A 25,114-nucleotide genomic window follows, 5' to 3' on the forward strand; every position below is an offset into this window, starting at 1 on the left:
AGATTAGATTACAAAATGCATTATTTTCCTCAAAACCCAATATTAGACAAAAACTGAACTATTAGGCAAACTTGGTAAGGAGCGGCAGGTCATGAATTCGTCACTCCCACCACCACCGCCGCCACAAAGTTACTTTTTGTGCAAACGTTCTTCGAGCAACTGATGAAAGTATTTTGCAAGATGAGATAAAAAAAAAAAAAAAAACTAAACTTTTTTCGGGGGCCTGGTCCTCGTGTGCCTGACCCCTTCGTGACCTCCCACCCGCCTCATTCAAGCAGGATGTGCTGCAGCAGCGCCACCTCTCGGTGTTTTTTTTTTAAAATCCACTGTCGTTCCTTTGTGTACAAAATGAATCGAAACTCGAAATCCATCACGTGTTAAGTGATCGTGCTGGAGTTTGGTTTGGCCAAAAGGAAACGGCGGGCCTGCCAGAAAAACTTTGGATTGGACAGAAAGGAAAAAAAAAAGGAGGAGGGACAAGCGAAGATTTGAGCTGAGAAACGAAGGAAAGGGCAAATGTCCCCGTCGGAGACCGTCCAGCAGAGGGCGACAGTTGCACTCGACTCTGCCTGGCGGTCGGTCCAAAGACGCGAAATCTTTCACGGCAGGAAAAGCGACGAGTGCGACGTCCTTCCGTCTGGCGAAGATTTCGGTTGCTGCCGAAAAACTGTTTTGAATTTTGCCGCCCTGCTCTTGGCTCGAAGTTGTCCAATTCCCGAGCAGGAACTCGAGCTTTTACTGTGAAGGGGCACTTGGCAGGAAGTCTGCTTTTCCGCTGCCTTCGAGCAATGCAGCGAGCTTGCCGCGCTCGGATGCTGCTGACGGACTGACTGAACGAACTCACAAGTGCTGCACTGGAGTTGGTTCACCTGGAGCGCGTCTCACGACCCCCAAACGCCGAGATGAACCCCCAGTGCGCCCGCTGCGGCAAGATTGTCTACCCGACGGAGAAAGTCAGCTGCCTGGACAAGGTGAGCACAAACAAACAAACACATTTGCGTCTGCCACCCGTCCACGCGGCTCTCGAGGCAAACGCTGTCACGTTTAGACAAGCCCAAAAAAATAAAAATATAATAAAATAAAATCCGCCATCCAGCGGCATCTTCCGGACGCCCCACTTTGCGGTCACGGGGAAAGTTTCTCTCTCTCCACTAGTCATGTTCATTTTCTTGCATGTTTCATATGTATTGCAGTACTCCGATGAAATGAAACGCAAGGAAAAAATAATTCAGTCAAAGTACTTCATCGGTAAATTTGAAGTACAGTCGCTTGTCCGCCATTTTTATATCGCCTAAAATTGGTCCAAATGTCTTTCTTTTGCTAATCTCGCGGTGACATTATTGTTGCTCAAAAACATCCCGTACGATGAGATTTCAAATATTTGGATATTACTGGAAAATGGAATTCCCTGCCGCGGTACTACTCCAAAAGGGACCAAAAAGTCACGTTGGTCCACCGAAGCTGGGCTGGGCGTTCATTGGCTCCTTTTTGGTTTGGTTTGGTTTTTCCAAGACGCCATTTTCATGTTCAAAGTGCTTATGTGCTTACAGAATATCAGGTGATCAAGATTAGCCGACATTCCTGGACAACACGCCTTTCTTCCGTTTTGCTGCCAATCTTTTCTTGAAATGACGTCAAATTTGTCATTTCTAGAAAATGTGTCAGTTTTATTGTACTCATACTGAGGAACAGGAGTCACTTTTTAGTTTTTAGCATTAGCATTAGCATTAGCCAAAGCAGGCCACATGACATGTATGCCAATGGTGTGGTGATGTCGTAGAAAGATTCAACAAAATAGTTTTCAAAATGGATAGAAAATAAAAATGATTTGGAGAAGAGCACTGACGTAAAGATTCAACCCCATTTCAAAATGAAACCAAGCGCTAGCGTCTGTTAGCTTAGCGCTGACGCCGGCCCATTGAGTGAAACGTTTGTGGTGTATTTGGCGTCTGGATTGTTGTGAGCGCAAAATTTGAATTATGCATTTTTTTGCTGCGGCGGCCACGCTGAAAATAGCGCCACCTCCGCTTTCCCCTGGAAGTTTCTGGAAGAACAAACGGCGTAAACTCGATGAATTATTAAAAGTGGCGTCGGATGACGGCGGCACGTGCGCGACGACTCGGTCGCCGGGGCGGGTCCGACTCATTTAGCTCCAGCCGCTAGTTTGAGTACGCCTTTGCCTGTTGTCATGACAACGGAATATATATATATATATATATTGTCATTGTGCATAAAAATGCAAGGAAGAGGTTCGCCAAAGATGAACGGAAAGTTATAAAAATCGCTTGAAAAAAAAAAAAAAAAAAATCGCAGAACAAAGCAAATGTTTGCTTTTCGGCTTCATTTTTTCCTCTGGCCGGAATCCTCTGAAGACTTTGTCGCCACGCGGGAAGGAAAGCGGCGTTTCCAAACAATGCGTGCGTGTGGCTGTTTTTGTGCAGAACTGGCACAAGGGCTGCTTCCACTGCGAGGTTTGCAAGATGACCCTCAACATGAACAACTACAAAGGTTACGACAAGAAGCCCTACTGCAACGCGTGAGTCCTCAACCTTCAACCTTGGCGCGCGTGACCTCGTACTCACGCTAAAGTTTCCAACTTCACCGGATGTACCGCGGCCGTTGTTGACGGTGTGCCGTTCCAACTTGGCCTGCGGGGGCGGTAGGGTGAGGCCAACGGGAAGATACGGAAGTAGAAGAAGAAACTTGCGCTCAATTTTCACGAGAGTGTCGGTCCTGTGAGTAAAGTCCGTCACGGTTTAGACCCGGTGCGGGGCGGGGGCGAGGGGGGTGTTGCGGCCCATTTTCCCATATTCACACACGAACACGCATGAACTCGTTTTGGAATCGGAACTCAAGGCTAATCACGTGAGTTCATGTTTGCTGACACAAAAAGACATCTTGACACCGATGATTTGCCTTTGCGGGCCACATAAACTCGCTCGGCGGGCCGGATCTGGCCCCCCTTTGTTTGCCTTGAGTTTGACACCGGCCGTTTGGTTAGCCCGTCGGTGGCGTTTCACATTGCGCTGGGCTGCCGAAGTTGAAAACGCATTTCAACAGATGGTAGCTCAGTGGTCGTCATTCGTACCTTGCAGCATCGAGTGCGCCACCGACGGACGTTGTCTAATGCGCGACACGGCTTCATCGGGTCTTTGGCCCGTCGTGGTCATTTTTTGACGGGCTTTTGCCAACAATGGTCTTAAATTAGAGCTGCAAGACTTCCTGTCGCGTTGTCTGCACTCGTTGGCGATTTCATCAACGCGGACTCTGAACGGCACGGTTGGGAGTTTGTGACGTCACCGACGACGTCATTGACATTGCCGCGGTTGACGGCATCCGTTCGGCCGCGTTGCGCCGTCCGTTTCCATTTTGAAACCAGGCCCCTGTGCACGTTTTTTTTTTTTTTTGCGAACGCAATCTCGGCCAATCGCCCGATTGTGACCGATTTCATTTTTTCGCAGACATTACCCCAAGACGTCTTTCACCACCGTGGCCGACACGCCCGAGAACCTGAGACTCAAGCGCCAGAGTCGGCTGCAGAGTCAGGTGCGTCCTCGCGTCCGTTCTTTTCATTCAGGCCTTTTTCAAAGTGTTCTTAGCGTGTGTAATATTTGCCTTTTTTCCATCTGAGTGCCTTTTTCAGTAATTGCGTCAGTTGATCTTTTTCTTCTGACACATTTGGAAACGTTTTCTTTTACGCGATCTTAACTATTGCTGCTTTAATATTACCGTTTTGTCAGTTTTTCATTGTTTCAATCAGTTCCGCCCGCCTGAGTGAGTTTGATCGTTTCTACTTGTAGTCCTCGTGGCCCGAGTTCGGCAAAACTCTCAAATCAAAATTGTGAATTTTTTTCTTTTACATCCACTTGTGCGGTTCAAGTTTTTGTTTCTATTCATATATATATACAAAGGTCTTTGATCTCAAGCTCTTAAAAGTCCAACGTTGTCGCCGCGCAGGTCAAATACAAGAAAGATTTCGAGGAGAGCAAAGGTCGCGGCTTCAGCACGGTGGCCGACACGCCCGAGATGCGACGGCTGCGACGCACCCAGGAACACGTCAGCAACGTACGTGAGCCCGCAGACGAACGCGGGCGTTGGGTAGAAAAAGTCCACGCACCCCTCTTCAAGGGCCAGGCATCCGTATAAGGAAGGAGCTCACGACCGGCATTCGAAGAGGGGTGTGTGGACTTTCGTCCTACACTCTTTCAATGTATGCGTGGAGTGGATGTGGTGCACTTTTGTCAGTGAGCGCGCACACACAAACACTCGCGCGCACGTGCAGCAGACATTTTCCAAGGAGGACAAGATGGAGACGACGTCGTCCTCTCGTGAACTGTAAGTGACTTTTCTTCTCACTTTGAACTTTGACCCCTGAGGCAGTTAGAAGTGACACAGGCTAACGTGCTAAGCTAGTGAACGAATCCGTTCTTTCCCTTTTGTTTTTCAAATTCACATGTGGCAAAACCGAGTTGAATATCAAAGCAAATGTTTTCTTTTTCTTCTTCTTCGTCGTCGTCGCGGAACTCCGACCTCGCCGCTCGGCACGAGGAGGCGGAAAACGGAGGAGGAGGACGACGACGACGAGGAGGAGGAGGCCAGAGGACGGCGCGTCGGCGGGTGGAAGTTACGTAAGCCGCGTTTGCGCTGGCGCAGATGAAAGGCGCCGCTCCGTGCGCGTCTTACATAACCACGAGCGCCGCCGAAAGAAGGAATTGAAGAAGAATTATTGGTTCCGGAGCGCCTCAGCCCGACTCGAGAAAACAAGATCGCGGAAGCAATTGTGACGGTGCAGTCGGTCGGGGTCAAGAAGGAAAAGGTCTCGAGAACGCGTCCGCCCCAAAAACCTTTTGTTGTTGACAAGTGAGGGGGATGTGTGGGGGCCATCTGCTGGCGGCTTTTTTTAGGACGGCGTGACGGGAGGCAGAGGAAATTTGGCCATCCTCGCCGCTCGCCAGCAGGGGGCGACGACCGTTGGCCCGCGTGCAAAATAGGCTCAGAGTCGAGCCTATTTTAAGTGGAGTCCATAATTGGAGGAGTTCCGGGCAAGTCGGGTCAGAGCCATTAATAAGTGAATGAGGCCCAATCGCGTTCGCAAAATCATTTGAGACGTGTCCGACGAATCGTTTCAGGCCCAGAGTCCACTTTATTGTCCTCGATGGGGAAAGTCGGGGAGTCGTCGGACTCGGTCGACGGCGTGTCGGACCCGCCCGCCGTTGAAAGCTTCCCTTCCGGCGCCCACCGAATCGCCAACCGGGAGCAAATGTTGACGGCGGCTGCCAAAGGCGTCGGCTCGACCCGGGTGGGGTGGGGGCGGCGCGCTAACAGATGGCGACGCCTCCCACTGGCGTTTTCCTCAGATGGCAGCTGACGGCGACGCGCTCAAACGGAAACGTGGACGGAGAAAACCGTCAAAGTGATTATGGCGTCGCTTTTTTGGGTCATTCACATGTTTTGATCTCAGACGGCATCATTTTGGAACGATGCATCCATCCGTTCTCGGAGCCGCTTATCCTCACCAGGGTCGCAGGAGTGCTGCTTTCGATTTCTTTATGATGCAGTAGTGGGCAATAAAACAAAAATATGTTCATATTCGTACAGTTTGATAGCATACAATGTTCAATTACTGGAATCAACTACTGTTATTATGCTCTTTTCTAAAATACATTCAATGTATTTTTAAGAAAGAAATGTACAGGTCAAGTATTTGTACAATATGTACAATGTTGGGTGTAACTATAAACATGATGAATGAACATTATTTGAGCACTAAATTAAAAAGATGTTCAACCCCTACTTTATTAGGGCAATAAAATATAATAAGTCAATTTTTACAACATGAATTGATTTTTTTTTTTTAAATTAAACTCTTTTAATTGTTGCATTAACGATGTTCCTCCTGAAATTGATTAATTTAAAAAAAAGCGGGAAAATGAATGTAATATGAATTAAATATAGCAATAAAATCCTCGGGAAGTACGCACCCTTGAAGTATTTTTCCATTCATTCTTTCCAGCGAACGCATTTGAAGGTGACGCCGCCGATAAGATTTCAAGTGGGGGCTAAAAGCGGACGTCTTATCGGCGACGGGCGACGGGACGTCAAAGGGGAATCGTCGTCGTCGTCGTCGTCGTGGTCCAGCCCGGCGACGGCGGTGGCAGACGCTGTCGAGAAACGCAGGTGGGAAGACCGAAGTCGCTGCTGACTTTTCTTTTGTGCTGGTGGCCTTTTGGTTCCTTTCCGTCTCACTCGGGTTTGACGCTGGCCGGCGTCGCACGTGAACGGCGGACGTCCGCACGGAGTCGCTCCAAACATTCGACACGTCTTGCGTCCGAGTCCGAGTCCAAGACCAACTTGGAGTGCAAGTATTTGGCTGGTTTTTTTTTTTCCCAGGCTAGGCGAGGATGGAAAATTCCACGACGGAAGTTTGAGCTTTAGCTCGAAATGGAGAGTTGGAGAGGACGTTTGCCGCGTTGACATCAGAGAGGTCGTCGTCCAACGCCGTCAAAGCCACAAAAGGCGGGCGACGCGTGTTGACCTCACGCGAGGATTCGCTCACAACAGTCGCGGCGATCGTCTGAATTATCGTTGCGTTATTTGTCGTCTCACTCATTTGGGGCAGAAAGTTGGAACGCTCGAGCAGAAGTCGTGCAAACTTTGGGAAAGTGCCGGTTGCGGGTGGTGGTATGCGCGGTGAGCGCGTTCTCGCCACCGAAATCCGTTGTGGGAAACTCGTTCGACTTCCTGGATTTCGAAGACTTGAGACTTCTGACTCAAACTTCTTTGCGTCCTAGGAAGAAGCTAGCAGAGACCTTCTCCAAGTCTTTCGGAGGATCCGAACTTCACAAGCGGAACCCGAGATCCAACGCGTTGAGAGCTTAAAAAAGGTGAGTCCAGAAAGACCCACTGAAAGTCTTCAGCAGTGCAGAACCAAACGGTTGCGCTTTCCATGCAGAGGCGACCGGCATGGACGCGGAAGCGCCGCTGTGGCCCGCTGGACCGGCCCAGCAAGTTGCGAAGGTGGAGACGCGACGAGGGGAAACCTCCCGAGAGACGGTGACCACCTTCGAATCGTCTCACCTCCGCACGGATGAGTCTGAGTGCCCCCGCCCGGACCAAAACGCACAAACCCAGGCGGAAAGACGGGAGGACGATGACGGAGGAGAAATGGATGGGGGAGAGGAGCAAGGAGGACCAAAAGGATCGGAGGAGACGCAGGTGAGGACGCTGAGATGGACCGACGGCCGACGGGAGGGTGGATGGATCCGGACGTGCTGCCGGACCATCGACGTCCACATTTTGGAAGGACGACCGCGCTTCCTGATATTTTGACGGCTGTGTGTGTGTGTGCGCGCGCGCACAGGACGGGATCGCCTCCTTTGTCTCCTCCACAAGCGGCGCCGTGGTGCGTCCCGACCTGGCGTTCAACAGGAGATGCGGCCTGCTGGCCAGCGAGGTAAACACATTTGGGCTGATCTCAATCCAGAAATTGATCCATCAAACGTTTGCAGCGGTTGACGGTCCGGAACGCGACCCCAAACAGGAGGGTGGCCGGCATTGCCGTCGGCAACCGTCCCTCATACTCGCCGTCCCGTTGCCGAGGAGACTTGGGAGGGCGACGGCCACGCAATCTTCTGGCACGTGGTCCCGAACGCCGCCGTGACTCATCGAGCGCTTTCTAAATTTAACGGCGCTTCAGACGTCGGGAGCCGAGTCGCCGACGTCCGGGTTGATGCCGCCGATCGGCGAGCTCCCTGTTGCCGTGGAGACGTAAAGCTTTGCGACGCTTGGCTGGCAAAAGCAAAACGCAGAACGCGCGCAAAGTCCGGAATATGATGATGATGATGATGATGATGACGACGACAATGTTGACTCCTATAGAAAGAAAAGATGACGGGGGCGGGACTACGTGGTGGGAAAACAGGACTGAAAGTTGGCCACCCTGCTGGGGGGGGGGGGGGGCACCGTCGCCTCCATTGTGTTTTTCAAGGGGGAAATACTTTTTTTTTGGGGGGGGGGGGGCGTTAAACCTTGGCCAAATCTTCTGGCTGCACCACCAGTGCAGGATGTCATGTTCTTTCTTTCTTTCTTTCTTTCTTTTTCTTTCCTTCCTTTCTTTCTTTCTCTCTTTCCAACCTCTTTGCAGGTGAAGTACAAAGAAGACTTTGAGAAGATGAAGGGCCAGAGTCTCTTCGTCCCCGCAGCGGAACTCGTCCACGCCAAGAAGATCAGCGCCGTCGTGTCTGAGGTGGGAGCGCCCAAGCGCCGGGGCGCGAGTACGACGGCTACCGGCGCTGTCGGCCGGACACCGCCCACGTCCAAATAGTCCATTTTTTTGCGGTACTGTTTGACGGATCGATACCGCAGGTCTGCCCCCACTTGGTCTGTTGATACGATAGCAATCGAAGGTATACGATAGCGGCGTAAGCCAACCGAGTGTGTAGGAAGTCAAGTAAGGTAGCGTTGTTGTCATTTCCTGAGAATTTTTCATTTTGGAAGCGGGGGAGATTCCGCCCGACAGCGAATGTGAGGAAGTCGTAGCAAGTCCCAAGTTGAATGTGGCAAAAATCAAGCAAAGCCGACTCCTAACTTCGGTCCTCGGTCAGGCCAGAGCAGCTCAGTCAGCTGTCAAGTCAGGTCACGTGACTCAGTTCTCAAGGCCCGCTTGAAAGGCCAAAGACCAGCAGTGAACGTCGTCGTCTTGTGGTTCAGTCCCAGTACAGGCGGGACGGCAGGAAGGAGGCGGAGGAGTCCATCTACTCGCTGCTCCCGGTCACGCCGCAGATCCTACGGGCCAAGGAAGTGAGCCGGCTGCAGAGCGAGGTCGGCGCCCCGCAGGCGGAACCTTGCCGGCGCACCTCAAGTCGTCGTGAACGATTGCTTTTGTTTTTGTTCTTCAGATTCAATACAAAGAAAACACGAAGACGTCCTCGTCTCTCTACTCGCTGATGCCCGAGACCAGCGCCACGCACTTTGTCAAAGAACTGACTGACGTGCTGAGTCAGGTAACGCCGCCTTGCTGATCGGCCGGATGGGGATGATCGATGACGGGTAGACGAGGTCGTGATTCAACGCGCCACACCCACGACCACGCCCACGCCGACCTACCGCTACCGCTTGACGCTTGCTCGCCGGATGTACGCAGATGCTTGACAAGATGATTGATGACGTGACGCGAGCTTGGATGAAAACGAGGCAAAGTACCAGTTTCTGATTGTTGATGAAGGTTGCCCCTCCCCCTCCGTGTGTCCGCTCAGAATAAGTACAAGGAGGAGGTGAAGAAGGAGCTGAGCAAGACTTTGTATTCTCGGCTTCCCGAGACCAGCGAGATGCATCTGGCAAAGAGCGTCCACCAGTTTCAGAGCGAAGTAGGAGCGCTTCCTCCCATCGATGTACGTCAACCCTCGCCCGGCGACTTCCTGACGTCTTCTCTGGTTGCTGACTCGCAGATAAAGTACAAGGAAGACGGCAAGAGGAAGGCGTCCGTCTCTCTCTATTCCCAACTGGCCGACACTCCCGAGATCCAGCACGCCCTGGGGATGTCCCAGCTGCAGAGCGACGTACTTCGCCGGCGCAAGCGCTGACGGCGAGCGGATCGGCGGCTTCTCACCGTCACCTTCTGGCCTTCCGCAGGTGAATTATCGGCCCAAGGTTCCGGTGAAAGGAGCTCCGCCTTCTCTCTACTCTCAGCTCACCTCCACCAAGGAGATCCAGTTCGCCAGGGAGATGAGCGAGCTGCACAGCCAGGTAGCGCCGGCTGCTAAACCACCCCAACAACTTTGGTGACTCGAACCCATCTGACTGGAACAGCAGTAGTTGCAATACTCTTGTAGTAGTTTCATACGTTTGGTTATTTTCCTTATCGCCAGTACTAACGGCCGCGACGAGAGTTGCATCCGTCGTTCGTTCCGCCGACTTTGATCCTTCTTGACTTGAATTCGAGCGGACCTAATGACCTCAATGAGCCGGGAGCCCAAAGGCCAGGCCAGCTGCGTCTCCACAATCTAGCGCGGCGTTTTTGTCCTCCGCCAGCTCACGTACCAGGAGGACGGCAGGAAAAGGCTGAGTCGCTCGTCCTACTCTCAGCTCCCGCGAACCGTGCAGACGGAATTTGCAAAGAACGTCGCTGAGCTGCAGAGTGAGGTGAAATCTTTTGGCACGCCGACGGCTCCTTCGTGATCTTGCCCTTTGGGCTTGACCCCGTTCGGGTGGGGAAACGGTCCTTCTGCCCCGATTCCAGCTATCTGCAAATCTTCCATCGCGCTTGCCTTCCTTCTTCTTTGCTTCCTAAGTAGCGCTCCAGTTCTCGCTTTCCTCTCCCGATGCGTCCCCTCGTCCCGGACTCAGTTTGGCGTCTGTATCTTTCCGAGCTCATTTCTGATCCCGAACATCCGAGACAATCTCGGCTTCTCCGACGCCGTCTCCAAGGCCTCGCAACACGGCTGCTTGCACGACTTTGCTCACCTTTCCTTTCGCTTCAGCCTCCATCCTGTCCTCTTATCGCTTCTTCGTCTTTGTCCGACCGTCCTGACGTCCGTAAATCCCGCCCCGCTTGAAAAGTCTTCTCCCCACCAGCGCCGCTACGAAGAGGAGGGCCGGAAGGGCAGCAACTCGTCCTTGTACTCGCTCCTCCCGCAGACGTTGGACACCCTCCATGCCAAAGATGCCTGCGAGCTCGCCAGCCAGGTAAAAAAACAAGAAGAAGAAGAAGAAGGACTTGATTTGATAGGTCAGGATAGCAATTGTGCATCTGATGCAGAGCAGGCAGGCAACGGGAAAGAACTTGCACCAATGTCCAATGTCAGAGTTGTAAATGGTCTTTTCTGCGCGTTGCCCAGGTCAAGTACAAAGAGGACGGCAAGAAGGAGACGAACGTCGCTTTGTACTCGCTGATGCCACAAACGCTCCACACGGAACACGCCAAGCAGATCTCAGAGCTGCAGAGTCAGGTACTGGCGCCGCGCCGCTCGGACCCTGAACCCTCTTTGAAAACCTTCGGGATTGGCTTTGAAACCTTCTCCTGGAGGCCGGCGGGTTCATCTTGGTTGAAACTGCGACAGGTGACAGAGCAGAAAAGCATTTGAGCGTGTGTGCTGTTCAGAAACTAAAATGCTAAGCGCTTTTGATGGTCAGCGATTTTTCCTGTCGGGAACCTAGACTCGGGAACTTCCTGAACTGGGTCAGAAGTGCACTTGCTACTTGCTACGCCGGAAGTGTTGTCGAAGCTGACCAGTGTGTGTTGGCACGTGTTCCAGATAAAGTACAAAGAAGGAGTGCAGAACAGTTTGTACCATCAACTCCCGGAAACTGCCGAGACTCAGCTGGCCAAACGCGCGTCGCAGCTGCTGAGTGAGGTGCGCCACCGCCGCCCGAGCGCGCCAAAGTCCAAACACTTTTTAGAGGTCTTGGACTTGGGAGTGGAATACTCGGTACTTGACTTGCAGTGACGCGTTCTACTGTGCATACCGACAAAGTTCCACATTGCCCCTAATTGGTCAGTACTGGTGACAGTGCGAGTGAACTTTTCATCTCGTCGCCCACCCGACACCCTTTGCTCAATCAGGAAAATCTGAGAGCAAAGGAGGCTGCAATAAAGTCCGATCGTGTACCTTGCCGCCGGCCTGAAGCTTTAATCCGACTCGAGTCGGACCACCGTCCCGAGTCCTCCCACGATTCACCCACGCCGACCGGGGAGGGGAAATCCGGAGGGTGAAAATAGCAGCCAACAGGAAGTCGTGCTGATAAGACGGCGCGTCTGCGTGTCTTTCAGGCCAAGTACAAGCAGGACGCCAAGCAGCAGGCTTCAACTTCTTTGTATGCCAATCTGGCCCAAACCCTGGAGACCGAACACGCCAAAGAAGCCGGCGCACTGCACAGTCAGGTCAGTCTCTCTCTCCTTCCCTCTTTCTTTCTTTCTTTCTCTCGGAAATGATCATCGTTGTCCCTTCCTCTTGTCGCAGAAAGAGTACAAAGCGGAGGCCAAGAAGCGGATGACGTCGTCTCTCTACTCTCGGCTTCCTGACACCTCGGAGACGCAGCGGGCCCGAGAGCTGGCGCTGATTCTGAGCGAGGTACCGACTCGTTGCGTTGACGGCAAGCGAGACTTTCGTCGCATCCGTCCCCCGGTGTGACGAGCGGGCCTCTCCTGATTTTCCAGAACAAATACAGAGAGAGCGGCCAGAGAGCCCAGACGGTCAGCTTCTACTCGCAGCTCCCGGAGACCAACGACACCCTGCTTGCCAAAAGTCTGTCGGAGGTCCAAAGTCAGGTACCGTGTACTTGTCGAAAGCGCACAACCGCAGAATCCGCTCAGAAGCGTCTGACCCAACGGAGCCTTGTGACGTGTTGTTGGTCTCACTAGTTTAGAACTCACCGGTCCCTGATAATCGTTTGCTAAACAAATGTTGAAGTGACTCGACAACAGAATTTGCAAAGACAGAATCCGAGCAACATTTCAAAGTTATGACCCAAGAACATTTGAACTTTGGTGCAGGTTTTGGCAAGAATTCCACAAAGAGTTCAAAATCGACGCGCACGATTTGCTTTCTTTCGCGCGCGCCAAGTAAAACGATGCAGCGCTTTTTTTTGGACTTGGCTTTTCAGAACAAGTACAAGGAGGCGGGCCGGTGTCAAGCGTCCGACTGTCTGTACTCCAAGCTGCCCGACACGCCGGAGACTCGGCACGCTAAAGACGTAACGCGGTTGCAGAGTCAGGTCAGTGCCCGTTCCGTGCCGGCAACGCGGTCCGGAACCTCAAGTTCTTCTGCCGTCTCGCCTAAGGTGGCCTACAGGAAGGAGCAAAGGCGGGAGGCCGTCGGCCCGCTTTACCGCCAGATGGCTCAAACCAAACATTCGGAGTTGGCCAAACAACTGGCGGAATTGTACAGTCAGGTGAGCGGCGACGCGTGTGCGCGTACCCACGCGCAAGTAGACTCGAAGTTGTTTGCGTACCGCAGGTGAAGTACAAAGAAGATGGGAAGAAAGAGATGACGAAGAACCTGTACTCGCTTCTCGCTGAGACCTCCGAGACCCGCTTTGCCAAACAGATGTCCAAATTACAGAGCCGGGTGAGGACCGTGAAGGCACCGCACGCCGACATGGCGCCGTCCGCCGTTCTGATGATGATTGCTTCGCAGAGCACGTACCAGAAGGACAAAGAAGACCTGCCCAAGTCGTTGTTCTCCACGCTGCCCGAAACGCCCGACACGCGTTTTGTCAAGGACATGGCGGACACTCGCAGCCAGGTCGGAAACGCGTCGCCGTCGCCAGATGAAAACGGGAAGTTACCATTTCAAATGACGGAAGCTTTTTTTTTTGTTTGTTTTTAGGGCTGAAAGAGGTCCGAAAAAGTCAATTCTGTACTCGAGTACATCCTACGCAATTTGCCAGTGGTTTCGACGCTCGCGTTTGTTTGCCATGCACTTAGTTGCCAGCATCACTGCTGACTTCTGGATCTAAATTAGTTCCGTTTCGTTGCCGCTTCTCCCACTCAGACCTCAAAATATCGATCGTGCCGGATCGGAACCTCGCTTGGCCTTCCCTGCTCTTTATTGACTTTCAAGTCGTCATCGGCCTATTTTGACAAAGCCAGGACCTGAAAAAGTCAAAGTACAAAGTCGGCAGAAAAATCAACACTCGTACAGTGCACCGATACCTGAAAAAATGTCGGGTACAGTTCCACGATGTTTGTACGGTATTTGTTTACTTCCCACGTTGAGAGTGAGACACTCTCCGATGGGTTCGAAAGACTTTTGTGGTGCAACAGGATTCCTGGTCTCACTTGCATGCCACTAAATGACATTTGAACGCGTCATGTGACTCTCAGGGCGCCATATTTGTCCGCAGGCACTTTTTTTTTCACATTTTTGTGCTTGGAAAGCTCCCCTTCCCTTCATGACGCCTTTTCTTTGCATAGCCGTCTTTTCGGTTGCCTTCTATGTGCCGAAAGCAAACGGGGGAAAAAAAAAAAAATGTCATTTTCAGGTCACATTGGTCAGCCTCAATTCTTCAAGTTTTATGACTATGATTGCGTGTGTGCTGGTAGGTGAAGTACAAAGAGGCGGCAAAGAAGGCGGCCGTCAGCGCTCTGTACCATCAGCTGCCTTGGACGGCCGAGACGCTCCGCGCAAAACAACTTTCTGAGCTGCTGAGTCAAGTAACGGACACACCGCACGTCTGCGTGCGTGCGTGCGTGTTGCCAATGACGTCGTGCTGACTGCTCCGGTAGAACAAGTACAAGCAGAGCGGCAAGGAAGCCGCGGCCTCCAGCCTGTACGCTCAGCTGGCGCAGACGGCCGAGACGCGGCTCGCCGCCAGGATGTCGGCGCTGCTCAGCAAGGTGAGCGCACGTGCGGCCGAGGTACGCGCGAGTCGCCGGCGCCCGCGTCTGTCTGCGACGCTGCCCTTTGTTGCAGTTCAAGTACAAGGAGGAGAGCGTCAAGGGCTTCGGTCGCAGCGCCTACGGTCGGCTGGCCGACATCGCCGAGACGCGATTGGCCGAGACGCTGCGCGGCCAGGTGAGGGAAGGGGTAGAACCTATACTTTGTGATTGGCTGAAAAGTCTTGACACCGTCTGGTGGAAATCAGGTTGCTACGGCAACACTAGCCCTTTGCCCTTTTTCTTGTGGAATTTCGCAGTCAAGGGATCGATTGTGTTCAAATGGGTTTTGCTCCGGTGCCCCCTTGTGGCATTTGGGTGTCAAGAACTTGTTCAAATGAATTGAGGAGTTTCATTTAGACAAGAATCTTACGGTCTAACCTTGTAACCTTTTTTATTTATGTACTTGAAGATTTCCCCTGTGTTCAGTAAACATCCCTGTTAGCAACATGCTACATGCTAACCCGTTCCGCAGAGCAAGTACAAGGACGCCGGCAGGAGGGAGGCGGCCAGCGGGCTGTACCACCGGCTGCCCGAGACCATGGAGACGCGCCACGCCGGGGCGGCCACGCTGCTCCAGAGTCAGGTGCGAGGCGAGTCGTACGCAAACGCAAAGTTGGTTTTCGTCGCTGGATGTAGCGTTCAGGCTCACTTCACAAAACAAAACGCGTGACAAGCTGCTTTTTGTCTAAACAGGCAGATTTAGTGGCATTCGAGATTCTAAACTTTAACTTCAACTTTAACACTTTGTTGGAGGTCAACGATGCAAAAGTAACAATTTGTAATAACATATCCCGGAGGACAAAGACTAAGGAATGAATTTAAATACCTCCCAATTCACACAGTAAGGGAGGAGATCACACAAATGAAAGCGACGTGAAGCGGCGACGGCAAAATGACGCTCACCGACAAAAACGTGTCACCTCGCCAGGTCCGGTACAAGGTGGAAGCTCTGAAGGCTCGCGGCACCAGTCTGTACTCGCGGCTGGCCCAAACCGTCCACACGGACTTTGCCAAAGCCGCCGTGGACGTCTGCAGCCAGGTGACCGCCCGGACGCACCAATGCAGACCTTCGCGTGTCCTAAAACGTACGCAAAGAAAATGAAAGCACGGAGACACGCGCTGTGATGTCATCAGATCAAATACAAGGCGACCAGTCGAGAGGAGAGCGCCAGCAGCGTCTTTCACAAGATGGCCGACACCAATCAGACCCGGTTCGTCAGGCGCTTGACCGACTTTCAGAGTCAGGTGAGCCGTCGACGAGGTCGCTGCCCGACAGCCGATTGAATGCCACCCAAAGTTTGGGTTTTTTTTTTTTTTCCTTTTTTATTTGTGTGTGTGTGTGTGTGTGTGTTTATACACAGTACGTGGTTGTATGTGTTTTTGTATACGTGTATTTCTGAACGTGCGTGCAGTTGTGTTTAAGCGCTTTTCTTTGTTTATTTCCATACGTGTGAGTTTATTATTTGTTTTGTTGCGTGATTGTGTGCGTGCGACTGTGCGCATCTGTTTGTTTTATCTTTGATCGGACTCACTTCACATTTAATATTTTCAATTCTATTTCTATCGGTTCAAACAGCTTGTGGAGTCGCGCTCGTCATCTTGCCATAAAAACCACAATCGAGGCTTTTGATTTGATTTTGATTTTGTGTGTATTTTAAGAGCAAGTACCAGAAGGACAAAGCCGAGCTGTGCCTGTCGTTGTTCTCTTTGCTGCCCGAGACTCCGGACACTCGCTTTGTGAAGAACGTGACGGACATGTTGAGCCAGGTGACGTCGGACGATGTGGCTTTGGGCGTCGCTTTAGCGCAGCAACGTTGTTAATGTCGCCGCGTTGTTGTTGTTGTTGTCGTCGTCAGAGTAAGTACAAGGAGGCCAGTAAGAAGGAGTTGGTCAAGAGTTTGTACTCGCTGCTGCCTCACACCAACGACACGCAGCACGCCAAACAACAAAGTCAGCGGCACAGTCAGGTACACGCTAACGCGAATGCACTGCTTTCAGCCTTCGCGCAATGGTTTGAGCACAAACGGTGCAGCAACATTTAGACAGACGGTACACCAGGACTCACAGTCACATATTCTTTATTCCGTGGAGAACGACAAAAGACTAGTGCTGCACTGAGGACCTGTCAGAGGAGTTAACGATGACGCAATGAAGCTTTATTTACAATCAGCAATCATGTGTTGCGGCATTGAGAATCACGGAAACGCTTCCAAAAAAACGCATCACTCCTGTGTGTGTTACAGAAATGGTACAAAGAGGAGGGCAAGAAGGAAGCCGCCTCCACTTTGTACGCTCAAATGCCTCAAACCATCGAGACCGTCTTTGCCAAAGAGCTCAGCAAGATGCAGAGTGACGTGAGTGCTAACGTGCTAATGCTAAAGGCGCCGGAGAGACTCCTCATAACACGCACGTTATCCGACATCTGAGGTCCCTCATAGGCCAAAACACATAACATGTAATTTTTTTCTGTACGTGAGAGGCTTTTGTGAGTGGTTTTTTTTTTTTTTTTTTTGAGTAAGAGAGTTTTTTGCGCCATCTGTTGCGGATGGACTGGACTCTGACGCGACTCTCCACTTGTGAAACAGATGGAACTAACAAACTTTCAGTAGAGAAAGGTCTGATATCATAATCCTATTTCTATAAATGTCATAAGGTCTTTGTGAAAAAGATATCTTACTTTCACGGAGGGTCCACAAACTCCTGGTGGAGAAGCTCGGGCCTCGAGGACACCAAAAAAAAAAAAAACCAGGGAGGAGAGAACGGACGACGGGAGCGACGGAGCTGCGAGAGATTTGTGAGCCGGATGTCCTGAATTGTGTTTGTTGTTGTCTCCGTGTAGAAGTTTTACAAGGAGAAGTACAATCGAGACAGAGGCAAGTCGGACTACGCCAACATGAAGACGCTGCCGGACGTGGAGCGCGCCATGGATGTCAACAGGAAGCAGAGCCACGTAAACGCAAACGGCCCAGTACCGCGTGTCGGTTGTCGCTCCCGAGCCGCTCAGGCGTCACTTTCTCTGCGGCAAACTGGTGCTTGTGCTATCTTGATGTCAAGATAGCGTTGTTGAACTGAGTTGTGGCGCTCCCAACTTCCCTCCGTTTGGTAAAATAGCGCTTTGCTCTCATCTTGGTGTTGAGAAACTACCTTGAATTCATTTCCTTTCGACAAAATAGTGTTTTTGCCTCCACCTCGTGGGAACTATGTACAAGTCAATGGAGGAGCTTCATTCATCCCCAAGTGAGGCTTTTTTTTTTTTTTTTGTAACGCTGCTCTCAGGTCAGCTACGGGAAGGGGAGGGAGGAGCTTCACCGCTACAAGATGGCGCCCGACAGGGCCGACATCGTCAACGCCGCCAACGCCTCCAAACTGGCCAGCCAGGTCGCTCATCTTGATGAATGATCGACAAAGTGCAGCGCTTACAACCAAACACTTCCGCCGTCTTTGAGCATTCATGTTTGGAGCAAATGATTTGTCCGCTTTTGTGCGCAGGCGGCCTACAAAAGCGACGGCGGATGTTGCGTTGCGAGCGACCGATCCCTCCTGGCGCGCGCCGACATCGATCACGCCAAGCGAGTGTCCCGACTGGTCGGTCAGGTACGTCCCGCGGCACGCGCCGCCATTTTGTCCAGCTGACGGCGCGTCCTCCCGCAGGCGCGCTACAAGCGGCAGACGCTCGGGCCGCCTCGCTACAACCCGCTGGACTGCGTCTCCTTCAAGCACGCGCAAGCCGCCGCCGCGCTGGCCAGTCAGGTGAGCGGGTCACGTGACCCGTCCCGTCCGCTTGAGGGATCGGCTCAAATTCAGAACCTCGCGCGCGCACCTGGGCAACGCGTTTCAGTTTAGAAAATGTTCCCATTCGCAACTGGAAGTGAACGTTGTGAAAGCTTCTGCTGCAGGCGCGTGATGACAAACGGCGCACGCGGTCTGTTTGGTGTGCTTGTAACCGTGGCAACCCTTGTCGAGCAAGCGGAGGCGGGATGAAAAGCCGGGGAAGTTGACCAGGGCGGCGAGGGAGCGCTTCGCTTCGCTTCCAAACGTTGCGTAACGCGGCATCCGCTTGAAAGCCTTCAAAGTAGCACCTCATCCCGTTTTGCTGTCGCCGAGCAGGTCAAATATAAAAGCGACGGAAAAGCCCAAAGTTCTTCCCGGCTGCCCAACCTGCTGCAGCTGGAACACGCCATGGCCGCCAGCAAACTGGAGAGTAACGTGCGTGGGTGGGCGTCCGTCGCAAGTACGCGTCCACGCCGTCACTACGCGCTCACCTTTATGCGCGCGTGTGTGTGTGTGTGTGTGTGGCGAACAGGCGGAGTACAGGAAGCAGCACGAGCAGAACAAGGCTCAGTACCGCCTCCCCCTGGACACGGCTGAACGGCGCCACCACAGGAACAACGCCGTCCTGCACAGTCAGGTCTCACGCATGCCCGCACGCCCGACGGCATACGTGAACGCGCGCACACACTGATGCGCACGCGGACTCGCAGGTGAAGTACCGCGAGGAGTACGAAAAGAGCAAAGGTCACGCACGTGTGGAGTTTGCCGACACGCAAACGTACAAAGTGCAAAAGATGGCGCAGAAGATGCAAAGCCAGGTAAGGACACAAATCCTGCAAAGCCGCCGAGTTCGGGAAGGGAAAGACCGCGTGTGGCGCTTTTCAGAGGGACTACAAGCGCGACTACGAGGAGCACGTGAAGGGGAAAGCCTTGGCGGAGGTCCAGCACACGCCCGCATATCTGACGGCTCGTCGTGCCGCCAACCTGCTCAACGACGTAAAACACACACGACCGCGACAATTATGATGACGATGACGATGACGATGATGGGGGTCATTTCAACATACCCGAAATACAAACCGTGTGATGGAGACGCCGTTGCTGGCAGAGGAAGTGAAGTCTTTGTACTTCACCCAACAGGAACAGCTTGCATCACTTCCTGTTATTTTCGGGAGCCATACTGAGGGCCATAATTTTGTCGTCCCCCCCCCCCCCCCCCCCCAAAAGAAGAAAAAAAAAAAAAAAAAATATATATATATATATATATATATATATATATGCACACCTATAATCTTGAATGCATTGAGCCAATAATTGTTCAGGCCCAACACGTGAACCCGGCCATCATTCCCGACGTTCCGCAGCACTAATACGAGCTACCGATTGTAATCCTGTAGAAGGAGTACAGAAAGGACCTGGAACAGGAAGTGAAGGGGCGGGGCTTATCCGGCCTGGGCCTGCAGGACACGCCGGAGCTCCTGCGGGTCAAGCGAGCCAATCGGATCCTGAACCAGAAGGAGTACCGCAGGGACCTGCGCACGGACGTGCTGGGCAAAGGGATGCGGTTCGGCGCCGACGTCCTGGAGGTCCGACGGGCCAAGAGGGCTTCCGACATCCAGAGTCAGGTGACCGCAGCTCGCCAGCGTGCGCGTGTCGGCGCCGGACCCGGCTTCACCGTGCCCGCGTGGTCCACAGCGGTCCTACAAGCAGACGGCCCATCTCAGGGAGAACTCGTACGGGACCGTCGCCGACTCTCCGGAACTCGTGCACGCCTCCTACCTCAAAGACGTCTACAGTCAGGTGAACGCTCCCGTCCGTCCGGCTGTCTTTGTAGCCATGCGGCGACCCATCTGTTCAACCGTTCGTCCGTCCATCCGTCATTCCAGAAGAAGTACAAAGACGACGCCGAGCGTCTGCGAGCTCGCTACGGTGCGCCGTCGCTGACTCCCGAGATGGAGCGAGCGAAAGCCAATCAAAGACTCGTCAGCTCGGTGAGATCTGGCTCACGGTCCCTCTTAAGTATTCTTGTACAGCGCAACGTACGGATGCGCCACCTTATGGACCGTACTTTTACGGCTTCAAACCCGCAAACGCCGTGTTGGATTTTCATGTCGCGAGACCTTGAAATGTTCATCCTGAAGGACTGCATGTGTCAGTCTGGCTCTCTGTCGCCCCCTAGATGCACTACTCCTGGGACTCCAAGCTGATGAGAGGTCTCACGTCCTCCGTGGCCGACACGCCGGAGATCGTCCTCGCCAGAGAGAACGCCAAGAAGATCAGTGATGTACACCTCCACACACTCTTCAGCTTCCTAATTCATGAAACTACTTCCTGTCCGTCCGCAACTTGGCGGACGCAGTTGACTTCAAAACGAAAACCGTACACCGGGATAACCAAACGAGGTCGTGAGGTCAGGAAAGTGGCAAAAACAAGAGCGAAAAATCGAGATGGAACCGCCACGCGTATCCTTCCACCTTCAATAGCCGAGCGGTGTGAACGGCAACCCACGCAAACCCGTCTAAGGATGAACCGTTTTGTGGATGAATCGTGGGTGCAGAAGGATGGGCCGCCCCCCAGAATTCTTTGCGGTGCTCGTTATAGTTACAGTACTGTATTTGGAGAAAATCAAGCTAAATATTGCACTTTACTCTCCACGTTGCTGTGTGTATACTAGCGATACGATCGACAGTGGCAGATGTGTATGTTGAAAGTGTGCCTGTGGGTTGTACGTTCAACGCTGGCATTCGGGTTAGGGTTAGGTGTTTTTTTTTTTTTTTTGGGTGCACGGGCAAGTTGGTGACTCACCAAATGTACGAGTCGAGATTACGCGGCAAGGAACAAAACAAACTTTTCAGGCGTCCGGCTCTTACTGTCAAAAGTGCTTATTAAAAATACAAAGATCCAACGTTCTGGCGTTGTCGCGCGTGGTTCAGGTGCGCTACCGAGAACAGGTGGGCTGCGGGACCGCCGTCGCCGACACGCCCGACATGAAAAGAGTCCGACGTAACCAGGAGAACATCAGCACCGTGAGCACGCTTAAGCACGCACGCACGCACGTACGCACGCTTGCGATATCTTGTCAACCGCTGTGTGCGTGTGAACAGGTGAAGTACCAGCGTGGCCTGCAGGAGGTTCGAGGCCGCAGCTGTACAGAACTCGACACCCCCGAGTACAGACGGGTGCGGAGGTCTCAGGACTCGCTTTCCACGGTAGCGGGCGGCGTGGGCCGGCGTGACGCTCGTACTGACTGACCCCCCCCCCCCTCCCCCCGGCTCGTGTGTATGATTAATAAAGTTTCTAAGACGAGTCTGCTTCTTTTATTGGCTCACTGACAAAATGCACCGCGTGTGTGTGTGTGTGTGTGTGTGTTAACACATTTGAACTATTCTGTTTTACTTTATTTTTAATATATAATCTCTCGCTCTAATTTATATTATTTTGTGTATTTTTTTTCCCCCTGTGTCCAGCACTAGTCTTAGTGTAATATGTTTTTTTTTTGGGGGGGGGGGGGGAAGATTTAATTGTTTTGGTTGTAATTTTTTCTTTTCTATTTTATTTGATGTACTTTTGATGAATTTGTGATTGTTACAGTACTTTATTTAAATGTGACACTTTTGCTGTGCGGAGCAGTCGTCCTGACAACGAGCGTATTTTATCTCTGCAGGCCAAGTATCACGAGGAATTCGAGCGCACCCGCCGCAGCGGTTCCGCGCCGGGATTGGACCAGGCCGGCGCGGAGCACTACCAGCGGGCCAATCACGTGGCGGCGGACGGAGGCCCCAACCAGATGATGGACACGGACAGACGACCCGGAGGCATCATCGTAGGTCAGTGAGCTTTTTTTTTTGAAGGGAAAATGTGGCGCTCCGACGTGACTTTTGAAGCGGACCCGGAACGAACCTTCACGGAGGGACGTGCTCAGCCGCACTCTTCCTCACTTTTCCTGCGTGTTTTCGTCACGTGTGGAAAAGCAGAACAGAACCTCGGCTCCCTCCCGCGTGATCGCGCGACCGACGGCGTTTTCTAGTCGGCCCGGCCCGGCCCGGCCCGTTACATGCATTTTTTAACTAGAAAAATCTATGACCTGTTTTCAATCAATATCAAGTAAAACAAATGTAGAATGCTTTATGATTAGCGTTCAATCATTTTATTTCAATGATTTACAATCGAGCGATAATTTAATGACATTTTGAACTCAAATGAACGTTGGCTGCAACCAAGTTGTGTTTGAAGTGTAATTAGATCCATTTGGGCGAGGACTTGGACAAATATTCCTGCTTGGAGTCGGAGTTCTTGCGGTTCTCGCGTCCCCACGTACGGACCCGAGCGGCCGTGCGCTACCGGTTCTCGTGGCGCCGACTCAGTCTTGTTCCCGTCATGTCTTAAGGCGTGAAGGAGTGGAGAACCGATCCGGGCTCCATCTTTGACTTTGACCCGCTGGAGGATGACGTTCAGTCCAAGAGCCTGCGCAGGATGTCCGGTAGAACCCAGCTCCAAACGTCACCGCCCTGATGCCCCCACCCCCACCCCCCACCACAAAAAAAAAAGAAAAAACTCACAGTTTTCTTTTGATCTACTAAAAACGAGTTTGGATTACAACCTAGCAAATTTCCTCCACAGCATTAACCTGAAACTTTCGAGCCACAACATAATCTGCAACGCCTTCATCATCATGACATTCATCTGAAACGCGGCCACTTTAACGCACGACATAACCAGATGAATCTGAAATATTGCACATGAATTGAATCCAAAACATCGCAAAATGAATGCACTAAATCATGACATTATTCTGCTTCATAAATCCAGACAATGTAGCCATTAACAGACCTGATGACATTATTTCAACCTGAGTGAGCCGCCAATGTGACTTCCTGAAGTTTGGAACGTCGTCTGTTGACATTATGGCGATCTTGCTTTTTTTTTTTTTTGTTTGTTTTTTGTTTTTTGTTTTTTCCTGTGGCGGCGGCGCCCCCTGTGGCCAGAGCGGGTAGAGCGCAGGTTGAGCAGGCCTCCGTCGCGGCAGTCTCACAGCTCGCTGACCTCTGAACTCTGGGACGGGAGCAGCTGCGACACGCCGGGTACATCTCACGCGTGTGCGTGTGCACGCTTTAATCACGGAAAGAAGGAGACTCGTGTGACGTCACGCGTGTGATATGATAATAACACCATCAATATTTTTCATGTGTTTGTGGCATCGGGGATGACATCATCAATCCGGGAAGCGGACACTTTGTAACCCTTTCGGACTCGGCTAGTAACGACCTGTCGATTATGTCAAACAATTAGAATTGAAATTCTCGTGTGCGACAGCTCCGGTGCTTCCCGGAGCCTACCACCAGGGGGCGCACATGCAGCCGCAGTCCCAGTATCACGGCTACATGCACCAGACCAGCATGTCGTCCGTCAGATCCGTGGCCTCGCCGCCGCATTCGTCCGTGGTGGTGAGTACACCCCGACCCCCGCCGCACGTGGCATCCACCTTCGTGCCGTGGGGAATTTCACCTTTCAAACCAAGATGATTTGCTCTTCGTTTCTGACCCGAGGGCAATTCTTTCCTCCGGCAAAACTCGACTTTCCCATTAGAGAGGGCTAGGGCCCGTGTAAATGAAGCTCCTCCACTCACATGAACCCAGTTCCTTGGCACCGAGCTGCTCTAAATTAAGTAACGCTTTCACCAATAGAACCTCGTCAATTACTCCTTCCATGGTGGCAAGATGGCGCCAGAGCACTACTTTTAAGTACAACACAAAGTTACCCGCGGAGACGCTAGTAAAATTGGGCTTGCTCTGTGTGCGCGCAGCGCGTCTACCGGGCGCTGTACGACTACGCGGCGCAGGACCACGACGAGGTCTCCTTCCGGGACGGCGACGTCATCGTCAACGCGCAGCCCATCGACGAGGGTTGGATGTACGGCACCGTGCGGCGCACCGGCAAGTCCGGGATGCTGCCCGCCAACTACGTGGAATGTTGCAACTAGACGCGCTGCCACAAAATTTTAAAAAAGCAAAATCTTCCCCAAAAATACATATACAATGCAACTAGCATGAAGTGATTTGACATAAGAGCACGTATCTTGAAACAGGTCTTTTTTTTTTTTTTTGGGCTCCAAATTTAGGAAAAAACTGCCTTAAAATCAGCACATCATGATGTTTTCACAACAAAATTGTTTGGTAATATTTTGCATTTTTGCAGCATTTATCAAGAGGGGAAAATTATCTTTTGGACTTTTTTTTTTTGCTCTAACGTGTGCGTGCGTGCTACAACTTATGATTTTGTGTATTGTTTTTCCTCTTCATCTATACAAGATGACTTGATCACAACACATTTAGCAAAGTCCGCCCTTTGTGTTTTTATGTTTTGATTTCACAAATGCAATGAAATTTACATTTGGTCAACTGCTTTTTTGGATCATTTGAAATGAGGGTTTGGGAAGAAGAAGAAGAAGAAGAAGAAGAAGAAGAAGACGACTGATCTTGGATTCTGCTTTATTGACACGTCATTTCACTTTCAAGTATCTCACCAGCTCGTCTTTGTATTGCTGTTCCTCAAAAGACACACGCACACACGTGCAATCATAAATGAAATAAAACGGCTTTTATCAGCATTAATACGTCTTCCGTCTCTGATTCGCAATTCAGTCCGTCCATCTTTTGTAGATTCAAAGAAAAAAAAAAGATACACTGCTGTATTCTAGAATGAAAGCAAAGATCAAAACATGTTTGAGAAAGAAATATATAAAAATGTCTCTTCATTCATTTTCTTCCGTTTTATCCAGGACTGGGTCTACAGGTTTTCCTATTAAAAGAAAAATATGAAATAATAAATGTAATTTTAATGATCAGTCTATGAGGTTGGACACAAGAAATTATCAATAGCGACTCGTGCATATTTTACAGTTCCTCTGGCTGGGTGAGAATATTCTTAGAAACGGACACGCCACCTTCGATTGTGTTCGATTCTGCT

At 51.6% G+C, this 25,114-nt stretch overlaps 2 protein-coding genes across 12 annotated transcripts; both read left to right on the forward strand.

The window, feature by feature from the left end:
* Positions 1 to 29: 29 nt before the first annotated feature.
* Positions 30 to 4,635, forward strand: LOC133492695 (LIM zinc-binding domain-containing Nebulette-like). 2 transcript variants are annotated; one of them, XM_061805254.1, is made up of 5 exons: positions 30 to 971; positions 2,442 to 2,536; positions 3,462 to 3,546; positions 3,958 to 4,335; positions 4,552 to 4,635. In XM_061805254.1, the coding sequence occupies exons 1-4, from the start codon at positions 903 to 905 to the stop codon at positions 4,144 to 4,146; spliced, it is 438 nt and encodes a 145-aa protein (XP_061661238.1). In that variant the 5' UTR covers positions 30 to 902; the 3' UTR covers positions 4,147 to 4,335; positions 4,552 to 4,635. The 2 variants fall into 2 exon arrangements, with proteins under 2 accessions (XP_061661238.1, XP_061661239.1); XM_061805255.1 differs by having other exon boundaries at positions 4,549 to 4,631.
* Positions 4,330 to 24,546, forward strand: LOC133492688 (nebulin-like). 10 transcript variants are annotated; one of them, XM_061805214.1, is made up of 51 exons: positions 4,330 to 5,051; positions 5,130 to 5,413; positions 6,014 to 6,177; positions 6,792 to 6,884; positions 6,953 to 7,215; positions 7,361 to 7,453; positions 8,144 to 8,245; positions 8,710 to 8,820; positions 8,898 to 9,002; positions 9,255 to 9,365; positions 9,447 to 9,557; positions 9,631 to 9,744; positions 10,030 to 10,140; positions 10,573 to 10,683; positions 10,836 to 10,946; positions 11,253 to 11,351; positions 11,768 to 11,878; positions 11,958 to 12,068; positions 12,155 to 12,265; positions 12,601 to 12,711; positions 12,778 to 12,888; positions 12,954 to 13,064; positions 13,134 to 13,241; positions 14,042 to 14,152; positions 14,225 to 14,335; positions 14,412 to 14,513; positions 14,850 to 14,960; positions 15,306 to 15,416; positions 15,512 to 15,622; positions 16,037 to 16,144; positions 16,234 to 16,344; positions 16,621 to 16,731; positions 17,217 to 17,327; positions 17,654 to 17,755; positions 17,867 to 17,971; positions 18,029 to 18,127; positions 18,485 to 18,583; positions 18,681 to 18,785; positions 18,859 to 18,966; positions 19,034 to 19,144; positions 19,546 to 19,773; positions 19,844 to 19,948; positions 20,035 to 20,139; positions 20,328 to 20,432; positions 21,082 to 21,174; positions 21,253 to 21,357; positions 21,813 to 21,975; positions 22,536 to 22,628; positions 23,134 to 23,229; positions 23,462 to 23,592; positions 23,952 to 24,546. In XM_061805214.1, exons 5-51 carry the CDS (start codon positions 6,964 to 6,966, stop codon positions 24,126 to 24,128), a joined length of 5,433 nt encoding a protein of 1,810 aa, XP_061661198.1. In that variant the 5' UTR covers positions 4,330 to 5,051; positions 5,130 to 5,413; positions 6,014 to 6,177; positions 6,792 to 6,884; positions 6,953 to 6,963; the 3' UTR covers positions 24,129 to 24,546. The 10 variants fall into 10 exon arrangements, with proteins under 10 accessions (XP_061661198.1, XP_061661200.1, XP_061661197.1 ...); XM_061805216.1 differs by having other exon boundaries at positions 21,253 to 21,327; XM_061805213.1 differs by having other exon boundaries at positions 4,330 to 4,816; positions 4,905 to 5,051; positions 21,082 to 21,357.
* Positions 24,547 to 25,114: the final 568 nt, after the last annotated feature.

Source organism: Syngnathoides biaculeatus, chromosome 19 (assembly GCF_019802595.1).
Source record: "Syngnathoides biaculeatus isolate LvHL_M chromosome 19, ASM1980259v1, whole genome shotgun sequence".
Classification (NCBI taxonomy): Eukaryota; Metazoa; Chordata; class Actinopteri; order Syngnathiformes; family Syngnathidae; genus Syngnathoides; species Syngnathoides biaculeatus.